Here is a 14,098-nt window from a genome sequence, read left to right as displayed (position 1 = left end):
CATGGCATTGGTATGTTTTTGGCTTGAATTATTTCCATTGCTAGAAAAACTTTCCTAATGCATTGAGAAAGTAGTGTTCCAGAAGGCCAGAATTTCAGTGATTTGAGTGTGTTTTCACCTGGCTTTCCAACTGGGCCCTGGAATCCAGGATCTCCATCAAAGCCAGGGACACCATCAATCCCTGGCAGACCTGGCAGGCCTGCAGGGGCTGTGATTTCTTCCACCTGTGGGGTTACACCTGGAGCCCCTGGTTGGCCAGGGAGACCTGCACACAGCGTAAAAGACAGTGTAAATACAACACAAAAAAGTGCACAGCTTTGATGATAATACTGACACAATAGGGAAGCAAGTTAGCATGTTAAAATTAAGCTGCCTTAATAGATTAGCACTGGGTATCTTTCTAAAAAGCGATACATCAAGCTCCTCCTAATTTATTTCAATTCTGTAAGAAACCAAGAAGCCCCCAGATAAGCCAATTCAGGGAGCTCTGGAACTTTCTCCATCCCAAACCATTTGCAACAAAGTAGAGCTTTTCAAATTCTCTGGCACTCACCTCGACGTCCCATTTCACCTTTCAGCCCAGGGTAACCAGGATCCCCCGGAGGCCCATCTTTACCTGGCATCCCCATAAGACCAGGCTCACCTCTGACACCTGCAGAGATACACAGATAAGACCTCAGAGGCTGAGCACGAGGTCCTGATTCCACAGCTGGGGCACTGAGAAACACACTGATGGGAGCGATGAGAACAGCATTTCAGCTCTGAGACAGAGAAGGCCATGACCCTTCAGGAACTCTGTGCCCACATTCATGTCCAGAATGGCTGCAGAACCTCGAGACAAGAATTTCCACTGCTATATAATTACACTTGATCGACAATATTCTTCCCCTTCCATGTGGACATCAAGTACCCAGAAAAAAAAACAGTCAGAAAATTAAGAAAAATCACGTAGGACACACTGACTAGCACCTGGAGCTGGCCTCACTTTACAAGTCATAGGTGAAACCTGCGTGGACCGAAAGGAAAGACAGACAACAAACTCAGCTGAGCTCACACACAAAGCAGTCTCAGTCACCACACAATAACCATTCATACTGCCACGGTGACAGCTGCCAAACCATACCCAGGCCCTTTCCATGGCAAGATTACCTTTGAATCCAGATACGCCAGGGAGTCCAATGGGACCAGTAGGTCCCACATCGCCCTTAACACCTCGCAAGCCAGGGACACCAGGGAAACCCGGATTGCCTGTGTCACCTTGGTCAGAAGCTGGTCCAGGGGGCCCTCGTGGTCCCGGAGGACCTGGAAGACCTGGAGACAAAGTGATAATTGGCACAATCATCTCCTCTCACAGTGAAGTAAATGCTGCTGCTATCTGCAGTGGGTCATTCTAGCGGACAGTCATTGTTTGGTTGTCTGTATTTCCAGGATTGTCTTCCCAGAGGAAAAGAACCAGGTCTCAGTTATGTAAATATAGGTATAAGAAACCTTTATATCCTTTTGACCACAGTCACCTCACTTCAAATCCTGGGCCTGAGCACATACAGCCCTCACCCCACCTGGTAGTTAGCCTGGTGACTCAGAGATTCCTTGGGAGAACAGCAGTGGCTTCAAATATCTGGCCAGGGAAAGACTCAGAGTCTCAGCCTGTCGGATAAGGCTGTTAGGCGATGAATAGGCACTAATGCTATCACGACAGATCTTTCAAACTACAAGGTAAACTTGCTATTGATCTTAGGACAAGTGCCCCCTATGTAATTCTGAGTAGCAACAAAGTTTTGCTGCCTCCCAGTTCCCACAGATAACTTCTAAACTTTACAGAGAGCCTGAAATTACAGCTGTAGAAACCACAGTCCAAAACGGAGCTGGTGTCCAAATTTAGACATAATACATTGGACCTAAGTAGCTACCTTAGTGCCTGAGTCTGTCTTCAATATCACAATGGGTGAAATGAGTACTGATCACAGAGCTTCATTAATAGGCTATATCAAACCAGGACTCAATAGCAAGGACTCAAAACAGAGCTCCTTATTCTCAAGCTTTGATCTAAAAGTCAGAGTAGCATCACTTTAATAATCTAAGTCATTATCCCCAAGAGTTCTTCAAGGAAGTGCATAAAAAACCCACAAAACCAAACAGAAACCCTCTTAGCTAGTCTACTCTCCTTATGAGGCCTCTCTCCATACCTGAACTCCCATCAAGCCCTGGATGGCCAGCATCCCCAGGTCTCCCACGTATATCAGAAGGAAGAGAAATTCCAGGAGTTCCTGGCAAGCCAGGCAGCCCCACAGGACCCGGGGGACCTAGAATAAGAAATACCAAGTGAGAGAGCGTATCCCAAGCTCTCAGTCATCTGTGCTGACATGAACAGAAGTAGTGGCTGAGCAGTATATGTACTGAGGAGAACAAAGGGAAAGAAATTACTATTTTCTGCTGTTCAGGACAGGTACAGACAGTGTAAGAACTATGTAACCATTTACCAACAATATAACTACTTCGCAGATTTAATATTTACCCGGGAGACTACTGTCCACCTTCTGTGACTTCAGGAGTTCTCTTTGGTAATTCCTCTAATTGTGCAAACCCATCCGCCTGAGTTGCAGCACATTCCACCAGGCTGACGAACATCAGTACTTACCCATGTCTCCTGATGAGCCTTTTGGTCCTGGGAATCCTACAGCTCCTCTGCCCAAGCCCGGAGAACCTTCCTCACCCTTCAGACCAGGAAGACCCGCAGGGCCTTTCAGTCCAACTTCACTCAGACCTAATTAAAGATGGTTAAAGAAGAAAGCCTATTCAAATCACCCACTAGCAGTTAATTCGTTACACAAATAGAACACAGGTATCATTTTAATTTTACACAACAAGGCTGTCCATTTTCACATATAAAATGTCTGCCTAGCTTTGAAATGCTACTTTACAAGATTACTGTAACCAAACAAGTCTCTTTGGAGAGGTTTTCCTCCAGATTTTGCAAAACACTTTGCAAAACAGAACCACGTTCTATTTCATACAGTTAAAAACATGAAAAAGTACAGCAAAAGCCCAAAAGCAGAATCCAGATCTGATTGAACAAATCAGCTTCTGATCTGGTCTAGTGGGAGGTGTCCCTGCAGAGGGGCTGGAACTAGATGATCTTACAGGTCCCTTCCAACCTGAATCATTCTATGATTCTGGGACTTTACTGAGGCTTTTCTTGAGTCCCACGTAACAAAGAGCAGTAAGGAAACATGGCATCATTTAGTCCAACTCAAAGAGAGCACTTGACACTGCCCTACTAAAATCAAGCGTCCACTGGAGGTGGAAGAGCTTTATGATTTCATTCCACTGACTTCCCAGCAGCAAAACAGTCCTTCAGGAAGTCAAGGAGAACCATCCACAGAAAAACCTCCCTCACTCCAAAGGCTGCATCCTATTCTTACTGGCATTAAAGAAGAATTTGCCCACGCACATTCAGAATTTTGATATTTTCCTTCCTTTGGTATTATAATTTAATCCACAACTGGGTAAAACAGCAATTTGGTGAAGAACACTGCTTTCATGATGGACCAGTTAATTTCCAGTTATTTTCCCAGCTATGACACTTTTACCATATATTTCTTTTACCTGGTGTCCCAGGAGACCCTTTTGTGCCTGGCAAGCCATTCAGACCATTTAAACCTGGAAATCCGTGAAACCCTGAAGAAACATTGGGAACACTTACTTAGTGAGCAAATAAGCAAACCATCTAGTTAGATGGAAATACATAAGATGCTTCATGGAAACTACAACAGGTGTGAGAAACAGGACACAGAGCAACACAGTACATAAAGCCTCCCTTCGTTCAGCTCCCCTTCATGGAAACTTCTCACTGCTCTCACTGGTTTTACCCTTGGTGGAATCCCGTTAGTGATCCAAATCAAGAAAGAACTTCTCCCTTTCCAAACACTCCTCTGCTCACTTCTAGCAGCTGGTGTCTGCACTAACATTGCCAAGAGATGAGCTGATTTCCCACGCGCAGCTGGCCCACACATAGTGTGCTGCCTGCCTGCTGTGATACACTTGGCTGAAACCCTGGTTTTCTGACCCAATTTCTCCCCCCATGTGCAGGCTCCAGATATACCTTTTGGTCCTGCCGTTCCACGAGCTCCTGGGAATCCAACAGATCCTGGCTGCCCTGGAGGCCCTGGTGGCCCAGAGATCCCTCGTAGCCCAGCACTTCCAGGGATTCCTAGAAACAAGCAGCAAAGTGTTTCTGTACGACACATCCAAGACAGTTCAGCTCACAGCTCCATCATTCTACAGATTCTGATCCTGCAACTGAACTCATACGATGGGTAAATAAACTAGTATTTAAAGGATAATAAACAGATCAAAATCTTCTTCACTACCACTAATAGCATTGTCAAACCGTTTATTTGATAGCTTTTTAAAAAAACCTCAGAAATGACATGCTTCATCACCCACCAAGTGATAGGCTGGAATAGTGAATAACTAATTCAATTGGTTTTCAAGTAAAATATTCCAGCAACAACTTCCACTGATGTTCCATCTGTTATCCCAGTAACAGTTTGAGAGTATACCTGCTACTTCACCATTCAGAGACACTTATAGCCATCAAGCGTTGCAGTGGAAGATTTTAGGGCAGCCTTGCCCATAAGCAGCTGCAAAGAAGCTGCTATTGCTTGTCCCTCACTAAGGTCTTCCCTGTTTGTTAGAGCAATTCCTTTGGGTTTCAGTTGTGCAGGATTCACAATATGGTCAACCCAAAGGATTGGTTACAACAGGGCAAGGTGATACCTTACAGTAATGTCAAAGAAAATTCCCATCTTCTTATCAGCCTTCTTATGTAAGCCTCAGCTGAGATGGGCCAACCAGGACTCAGGAAACAATAAGGTGGGACTGTTCCATAGTTACACAATGAACTGCAGAACTTAGGTGCCTAGTGCATGCAGTACCTGCCGGTCCTTCTTGGCCAAGATCTCCTGGGCCACCTTTGAGCCCATTCACTCCAGTGCTTCCTGGGTAGCCTGGTTCACCCTTGAGTCCTTCTCTCCCTCTCTCTCCTGAAATAATAAAAGCATACGCTATACCAGAGCACAAGATCAAGTAAGTGGAGGTGGGCCTGAAGAGAAACATGTTAGACTGCAGCTCTTAGGTCTGTTCAACCGTGGTCTGGGCCCTGCAACAGTCTCCCTGGATGCCAAACACCAGTGCAAATTCCCAAGTTCCTTCTCAGGAAGGGAAGTAGGAGGCAGCATGCAAACTGGGCTGGCTTAGGACATGTTCATTATCATCCAGATTTGTGGTCCACCTGGATACTAAACTTCTAAAATCTCATTTACAGGGCAAGAAAAAAGTATCTAAATTTACAGGTTACAAACAACCCTGAACAGAGCAAAGTTTTCTTGGAAAAACCAAGGAAAGTTTTTTTTCCTGGAACCAAGGAAAGTTTTTTTTCCTGGAACCAAGGAAAGTTTTTTTCCTGGAATTTTGCATTCTTGAAGTGCAATCAAGGGCTACTTTACCTGGGAATCCTGGGTCCCCTCGCTCTCCTTTAACTCCAGCAGTGCCAGGAACGCCAGCAGACTCTCCCTGGTCACCTGGAAAAGAAAGACAAGCTGAGGAGGCCATTCTGTACCTGAGTGCGGGAACAGCTCTCAGCCTGCTCAATAGTCTTTTTTATGACAACAAACCTTGCTTATACTGCAAATTCACAAAGTAAACAAAGACAAAAGTAAACGCTGTACTTGAGGAGCTTGAAAATGTTTATAAACAGCAATGCATGCAAATACACTCAGGGCAGGATAAGACAAACGTTTATTGGTAATGTCACAGCATCCTGCCCTTTATATCTTTAACACAAGTTGATCAGAGAGAAGAGTGCCTCTTGTACTGTCCACCATGTTTCATAAAGTGTTATGACCAAGATTTCAAAGGATATTAAAATATTTAGGCAATTGGCTTGAGACTGAATGAATGACCTACCAGGGGAATATCTACTTCTGAGCCAGTCACTGGAGAGCAACGGACACTTCCAGAACTCATTCTCCTTAGCCATTAATCTTAGGACCGCATAGACTGAAAGACCAAACAAATGGTGAAAGATTTCTTACCCTTTGGGCCAGGGAGGCCAATAGGTCCTGGGAATCCAAGTGTTCCTGTGATACCATCTGAACCCTGAAATAAAAGCCCAAAGCTAGCTTTTGTTTTTTATTCTTGCTGTTCCAAGTTGGGGTCATGTGGGATAACGGACTGCAAAGATGTAGGAAGAGACATTATCCAAAGTGTCATTCAACAGCATAAACCAAACAAAAACAAAGTTTTGTAAAGAAAAATTCTGTCAGCTTCTGACCAGCTGCTTTACAAGAGAAGTACCGATTAGAACACAGTATTTTCCCAAGAGCTCTTTGAGAAGATGAAGACATTTAAGAAGATATTTACCCTCTCTCCTGGCATTCCTGGAAATCCTGCGATACCACGTGTACCCTTCTGTCCTGGCAGCCCAGGCTGTCCAGATGGACCAGGGAAACCTTGGTCACCATGAAAACCTCTCTCTCTGCTTGCTGACCCAACAGGTCCAGGAAGACCAGGCTGTCCACGGCTTCCTGGGATTCCTTTATCACCTGAGTTTATATAAAAAGAGTACAAGTCCAATTCGTACTCCTGACATTCATTTGACCAGCTGACCTGTTACCCAAAGCTTTCCTTAGAGAGAAGGAAGGGATGGGATATTATCTACAGAACAGAACTTTGAACAAAAACTGCTTTCTCAAAATTTAGAGCTGCCATATGCAAATCTTGCAGAAATGTGAATGGCAGAACAGAAGATAGTAATATTGCAGACTTTGTTGAAAGGAAAGGCCGTGCTTCACCAGGAGTAAACGCAGCTCCTGAACAACTGAAATGGCAAATACCTACAATGTTGTGACATACCTCTGGGTCCTGGGAATCCTCCAAGTCCAGCTAATCCAGGATCTCCTTTGTCTCCTTTCAATTGCAGTGCCTGTTCTGGAGCCCCAAGAACAGGAAGACCAGGTGGACCTACATCACCTCTGTCACCTGAAGAAATATGAAGTTAGATTATTGTGCAGTAAGGCTGCTTAACAGAAAAAGAGTCTAACACTAGAAACTGCTAGATAGAGACAGAACATCCATATCTTCTGATGTCAATTCATCAGTAGGTGCACCTACTCATGACATCGCCTTTAGTAACCAGACCAAAGTACTTCACACGGAAGAACAGAACACAGGATATAGAAGAAAACGTTGAATATGCAAACATCTCAGAAAGGCCTCTGAAGTTCTGCTGCACAGACACCAAATGCCTTTCATCTATTTCTCACCTTTTTGACCTTGGAGTCCCAGAACTCCAGGGCTTCCTTTTTCTCCTACTGTGCCAGGAGTTCCTTTAAACCCATTCACCCCAGGGACACCAGGCAGGCCTGGCATGCCTGGGAAACCAAGTAGGCCAGAAGACCCCTTTTCACCTGTGTAGAAAAGTTGATAAATAGAGAAAATTAGTCTCTTCTGGTATACTACATAGACACCTAGCTGGCAGATGGAGGCATGTTGGGTTTCTAGTCACCCAAATCTGGTCAGTAAAACCTGATGGCGCAAGTAAAACAGAGACACTTCTCTCGTGATTCTTTCAACCAGCACTTTCTGGCTTTGAGAGGTTGGTCCTACTTCAAGTAGAGGGTAAAACCCAAACAATTCCCAAGAGAGCAACATAGCTTTATTGCCCTCCCTCTAAAATAACACTGAATTCTCGAAATAACCAACTACTGTATTTAAACTTAGTGGCCATACCCTTTTACTTTCCTTTTGTTTTGTGCTTCCATTCTCTCCCTTCTATGGTATTTCCCTTATAACTTCATTCACTGCTCCTCGTTTTTTCCAATTTTCTTGTCTTTCTGTCTTCGTGTACACGACACATTCTCCACAGGGGCCCAAGTCCTTAGTTGGACCTCCTTATGACTATAATTTGATTATTAAAATCATCATTCATAATTCACAACTCAGCAGCAAAACAAATGCATTCTAACACTAGCTGAGAAGTCAGTCTTTTCTGTAGAGTATGTCCTAAAATCAACTCGGTAATTTTTTTCTGGGCAGTAACCTCAGGCTGTTCCCCAGATGGAATACATGCCTTTCGGTCCAGAAAAACCTGGGCGTCCATCTTGGCCAAAAGGTCCAGGTGGTCCTAAGAATCCTCTTTCCCCAGAAGGTCCTGGAGCACCATCAAGACCTGGGAAGCCTTTCATACCAGCAGGGCCTTGAGGACCTACATCCCCAGTCAATCCTTTGACTCCAGGAAGTCCTGAATCAATAAAAGAAAGAACTCAATAGATTATGTCATACAAACACTGGGGAAGTTTTGGGAACAGCTTTCCAAACTCTTTAGCACAGCATTGTTTTTAATATAACAAATGGACCTTACAGCACATGCAGCCTACTAGAAGGCATAAAGTTTAGAACTGCAAAAGCATTAGTGATCTAATAATAAAATACCTATGAAGAGGGTTACTGCCTACATCACTACACTGCTGGCAAGAGTGAAACCCCTTATGATGTATCCATTTTTGTCTCCTTTACCAGACGCTACAGTGTAGAGCACCAGTCTTACCTTCATCATCAAGGCAGCCAAACCAGGATGGGGAGCATCTTTAATGTCAGCTGCATCTACCTACCCCATCCTTAGGGTGAAGCAGAGATCAATTTGAGAGACTTGTTTTTACAAGTTTCTTTTCCACCGTGGCAGTTAAAGCGCTACTTCTCAAAAGCAAATTGCTCACTAAGGGAACAAGCTTCTGACAGTGTGGTGATAAAACCAACACCATATACACTCAGCTTTGCCTCTAAATGCTTCAGAGTGTTTCTAGCTGAAGCTTTGTAACAGTTTACAACTTTAAATAAAGGCTCAAACCATTGAAAAGAGAATGCTTAGATCCTTAGGAAGAAAAAAAAATCAAGTGGCTTCTGAAAAGTGACATTTGCAGCAGCAGCACCCAATATATAAGTTTCATTGTATTCAAACATTTTAAGTTACAATCCAGTATTTTTTAAACTAGATGAAATGGCTGCTTTATCTAAAAAGACAAAGAAAATTCAGGCTTAAACTTTGTGCATGTTAAGGATTTCCCTTTAAACTTCAGGCTTTGCTACCATCTGAGCATTCTCACTACAATAGTTCTTTGCCTCCTGGTTTGATTAGCAATAATAAGGGGTATCACCTGTAGTCAATGCAATTCTTGTAGCATTAAAAGCTAGGTTGTTAGTCCATGAGCTTTTATGCTACACTGCATTTTCTCACCTTGACAGCCTATGTGAAGAACCCATAACCAAACAGTGTGACATCAGAAATGGGGAGTTGATGATAAATGGAATAGAAACATGGCGAAGGAAAAAACAGATACAATATGTAAACAGAAAGAATAAGGATACAAAGAAATTAATGATTCAGAGAATACAGCTGAAATATCTTAGTCATCTGGAGTTTACCGTCCTAACAATGGAAGGTATTTAAAAACAGCTGAAGGAAACAGTCATATATAACATACAATCAAAAACTGTAAAATAATAGGGAAGTGAAAGTCATGTTAGCATTCTAATAAAAAACAACTATAATTTTCGTCTCAAACGAGGTTAGTGCTTTCATTCACTTGTTGCCATTTTGTTTCAGCACTGTCATTCTGCATGTTAGGACAGAATTACATCACAGACCATTATCTACTAATTCCCAGGTGTCTCTCTGCTTAGTTCTCAAGTCTCGAATACACTGTTATCATGAAACACTCCAGTGAGTACAGCCTGAGAGACACTGTTGTATTCATTTTTTTTTCCCTGTAAGGTGAAGGGAAATTGATTTTCTGACCCAGACAGTGTAGCACATAAGTGCTTCTTCTCAGAAAGCTAACAAATTTCCAACCTATAAAAGCTGTGCTTCAAGCAACCTCATATTAAAAAAATCAATTGTTATAAAAATGAAAAATGAAGATTAGTCAATATATACAGCCAGCCTGCAAATGCAGAGATGTCAAAATGCTTTCTCCTGCCTTTTTGCTGTACTTCTTACAACTTTGGGCACCGTTTCAGTGCAGGGAGATTCCAACAGTCAGAGATAAAAGGCTCCAATTCTGCACTCAGTTACCCCTAAAACAGTGGTAGGAGCTCTCTCTCAGCAACTGGCAATCTCTCCCACGCTTCCTCAACATTGCAGTGTTCAGCTCAGCCACTCGTCTTCATTTGAAGATGTTACATACCTGGTGCTCCTGCAAGGCCAACTGATCCCAGTGGTCCTGGTTTTCCCTTAATGCCAAAAGGACCTCCAAGACCAGGAGGTCCCCGCAATCCGGGGACACCCGAATATCCTGGATTACCCAGCTCGCCTTTAATACCTAGGAGGCCTGGTCGCCCATCCAGCCCTGGGAACAGAGAGAGGGGAGGTTACAGAACAAATAAAACAAGATTCACTCTTTCAATGAAAATAAGAGTCCTAATAAAAGTCCTGGAGTTGCACTAGATTCTAAAAGAAAACATGCCCACCTGCAGGCAGCTTAAAAGACCACTAATAGAGTATCTTAACGAGATGGGAAAAATGAAAGATTTTTGAAAGAAACAGTTTGATATTCCCAGATACAAGCAGCATCAGTGCTTACCTTTTGGTCCTGGAAACCCAAGATCACCTGCAAGCCCTTTATCCCCTGGGAGCCCAGGTCGGCCACGCTCTCCCTGGGTTCCACTCTCAGCACCAAATACATCTCCAGGAGCTCCTTTAGTTCCAGCTAAGCCAGAAGCACCCATCTTCCCAGGCAAACCATCTGCCCCGTCCAATCCTGGAAGTCCTTGTGATCCTTGCTCTCCTCGAGGTCCAGGGAAGCCTCAGGGACAAAGACAGTAAATGTCACTCATGAGAAGTACAGGCTGTTACCAGCAACATCTCCAACAAAATCAACATTTTAAAAATATCCATGCAAGCAAAGGCTGTTTGGAAAGCTGCAGAATGTTTCAGTACCGAACTAGAAACAACGGCTAGAGACAGAAAGCAATGAAAACGTTTAAAACAGTTAAAATGTTATTTCAAAACTTTTAAAGTTTTTATTAAAAAAAGATTACTTTAGGAGTATTTTGGAGCTGCAGCTAGAAGCCACAGATCTGCACACTTGATTTCATCAGATGGAATTTTAGGCAAAAACTACAAAAAAGGAAGAAGATGGCCATTTCAAGCTACAGAGAGGCAGGATCTCGCTACCACTACCATCCACAAGAGCTGCAAAGATAATATATGAATCACACCTTTCTTACTCTGTCCTCCACGTCAAACAGCTTCAGACACTGAGGAGCAGAAGACACTAGCAGTCCTGGTAAAAGGAGGACTGCAAAGTTCTCTCTCCCATTTACCAAGGAGTACACAGCAGCACTGCTGTGTGGGTGTTGCACTGGTCAGAGGCTATGTCACACAAGCAGTGACCCCATAAAGATTGTATCCCCATTCACAGAGCCATATTCACAGAGAAATATGATGGACAGCTATCAGCGTAGCTTCCCCCACCACTCTCTTGTTCTTTATTTACTACAACCATCAGAAATTCCCACAGCTAGAACAAGTCCAAATACAGCGCACAGTGTGCCTTTACCAGAACATCACATGGCTTAAAACAGGTTTTAAAATCAACTTGAAGTTTCTAAACTGTTACAAAGCACACAGTGATGGTCTCTGGAGAAACAAACTGCGTCAGCTGTCCTACATCCTTACACCAGCAGTATAATATTAAAAGCAGAGACGGCATTTGAAAGAAGCACAGTGGAGCTCACAGAGCTCTGTGAATTTAACATGTGAAAATGTGGCCTAGAAGGTGAGACAACTCTTTTGATAAAACACTGTACACATTAATCATACAATAAAAACTCTTACCAGGTTCCCCTTGCAAGCCAATTATTCCTGGAGACCCTGGCTGTCCTTTTGACCCATGTAATCCAGGTTGTCCTGGAATGCCAGGAAAGCCTTTGCTGCCTTTGGGACCTAAGGATTAAAATAATATTAATGAATCAATAGCAGAAGGCAAAAACACGGCACCAGGAAATGGGATCAGATCTCTTCTGCAACACCAGTGCTGAAACACTGAAAACACAATTTAACCCACAAAGCATCTCAAATCCGTGGCTTTTTCAACAGCTACGTAAGCACAGAAGAAAAGGGGTTGTGTTCGGAGGCTACTTGAAAGGGAAAAAAATGGTGCAATCATTAAGATCCTCTACGGAATTTAAGCCCAGTCCCTTTGAAGAAAAAGACTACTATTCTGTCAGTTAACTCTCAGGAATACCTATCACTCACAGGACATTAATTAGCAGGTATTATCTTCTCTGAGGAAGAGGTGCTTCTTGGTAGTCATTACAATCAGCTTGTCTCCATACCTGGCAATCCTGGAAGGCCGGGAGTCCCGGGGGGACCATATGCTCCAGGAACTATGCAGGGCAAGGTGATACCTAAAACGAAGAAACAATAAGGTTGCACACAGCCCCTTTCAGAGAGATGGTCAGAAGAGGAAGATTTTGTATCCAGATGTTTTTCACAGGACATGTTAGAGACTGGGAGTGAACTTAAGCACATCAAACACTGCTGACATCTGAAATATGTGATGTTAAAGAGAAGGCATTTGGAGCCTGGAGTCCAGTCTCATCCCTACTATTTACTGTGTGATCAGTAAGTGGTTGCAACTACTGCTGTGGAGTAATGATAGCATGACATTCATGGCTTCCACTCAGAGTAGGTACTGAAAAGGCAGTCTGTGACTCAGAGAGCTTACGGGCAGGGGTGAGAGCTTTCAAAGCCAGCGGGAGCAGACAGGTGTTCCTAACTTTTAAAAACTGAGTATGTTTCTAATTGGCATATAACTGTATACTACACCTACAGTGTGAAATTCTAAAACAAACGTGCACATGCAAGACAGAATGAACATCCAGAAAGTATTGATAGATGTCTAAAAAAACTGTGAACCCAGACTTTATGCCAGAGAGATGCATATGTGGAAGGCGGAACAGCAAGGATTTATTTTTCTGCGTTGCTCTCTAACTGCTGCTTCTGCAATCTGTCACACTAAGACACAGCCAAACGGCTCCTCAGAACATTTTCAGCAAACAAGACTCAGCAATTGCAAAGCTCTTTGCATGACTTCCACCTCTCATAAAAAGACTCCGTACTACCAATCCTTTTTCGTTCAGGGAAGTTTCAACTTAGGTAGCATTAGCGGTTTGCTAGCACATCAGATTTACCTGAAAGATCTCAAACACTTCCAGCATTCCTCTTTGTCACTGACGATCTCAAGTCATGTTAACATGCAATGTCACAGCAACTATCATCACAAAAACTAACTCAAGCCTTTCCACTCCAGAAAAGCTTCCAGTTATTTCAAGAGAAGTCTGCACTAGAACGACAGGATTAGCTCCTAAATAGTATTAATCTGAGCCAGCTATTACCATCTCAGATACACGTTTAAAAAATCAAAATTTAAAGCATCTCAAAAGCCTTTTAGTCAGATAAACTACATACAAAAGATGACCACGAAAGGAGCTTTGGGGAATAAGTGTGTTTTTTTCATTACTTTGTTTGAACACTTCTGTATGCATATGGAAACAATTGCTTAACTGCTTGCTGTCTGTTATTATTAATTCAAATAAAAAAATAAAAATCTGGAGCTCTTTCTATTTCAGTAACAGTAATATTTCTGAAAACTGATTCAGAAGTCCCAAATATCAATGAGTTATTACTTTTGCCTGGACAATGAAGTAGGTTGTGCTTTTTAAGAACTTCATTTTAACTGTCTTCTCCACGACCTTTGGTGTAAAATGGCTCTCCAGTGAGTAGGATTTCATTCAACACTATCAGTATTTGAGTATTCAACTCAGGTATTTGCTGCTTATTATCTGTGTCCTCCTGAGCACAACAACTTGAGAATGCAGTGACTGCTACATCAGGTCTGGTAAGCCCTCAGACCGGTTTTAGTTAATTTAAAGATCAATCTTTAATCTAATACCACCTTCTGGCTTGGTTACAAGAACAGCAGTAGTTGTTGTGTCACTTGATTTGTAGTAGCTTTGCACCTTTTCAAAGTAAGAG

General features: G+C 42.9%; 1 protein-coding gene across 3 annotated transcripts in view; it reads right to left on the bottom strand.

Annotated features, from left to right (window-relative positions):
• The window catches only part of COL4A6 (collagen type IV alpha 6 chain), a 123,044-nt gene that overhangs the window by 4,959 nt on the left and 103,987 nt on the right, over positions 1-14,098 (bottom strand). For 2 of the 3 annotated variants that reach the window (XM_021406341.1, XM_021406343.1), the window contains 19 exons: positions 12,397-12,468; positions 11,897-12,004; positions 10,641-10,862; positions 10,245-10,406; positions 9,296-9,304; positions 8,132-8,302; positions 7,326-7,469; positions 6,916-7,041; positions 6,424-6,605; positions 6,096-6,159; positions 5,508-5,582; positions 4,938-5,045; positions 4,103-4,210; positions 3,607-3,678; positions 2,639-2,764; positions 2,187-2,303; positions 1,150-1,311; positions 554-652; positions 119-265 (listed from right to left, as the gene is read on the bottom strand). In XM_021406341.1, coding sequence (XP_021262016.1) covers positions 119-265; positions 554-652; positions 1,150-1,311; positions 2,187-2,303; positions 2,639-2,764; positions 3,607-3,678; positions 4,103-4,210; positions 4,938-5,045; positions 5,508-5,582; positions 6,096-6,159; positions 6,424-6,605; positions 6,916-7,041; positions 7,326-7,469; positions 8,132-8,302; positions 9,296-9,304; positions 10,245-10,406; positions 10,641-10,862; positions 11,897-12,004; positions 12,397-12,468 — 2,274 coding nt within the window. The remainder of the gene's footprint in view (positions 1-118; positions 266-553; positions 653-1,149; positions 1,312-2,186; positions 2,304-2,638; positions 2,765-3,606; positions 3,679-4,102; positions 4,211-4,937; positions 5,046-5,507; positions 5,583-6,095; positions 6,160-6,423; positions 6,606-6,915; positions 7,042-7,325; positions 7,470-8,131; positions 8,303-9,295; positions 9,305-10,244; positions 10,407-10,640; positions 10,863-11,896; positions 12,005-12,396; positions 12,469-14,098) is intronic. The other variant, XM_021406342.1, reaches the window with a different exon arrangement.

Source organism: Numida meleagris, chromosome 8 (genome assembly GCF_002078875.1).
Source record: "Numida meleagris isolate 19003 breed g44 Domestic line chromosome 8, NumMel1.0, whole genome shotgun sequence".
Classification (NCBI taxonomy): Eukaryota; Metazoa; Chordata; class Aves; order Galliformes; family Numididae; genus Numida; species Numida meleagris.
Note: the sequence above shows the minus strand (reverse complement) of the source record. Positions and strands in the feature narration are given on the sequence as shown.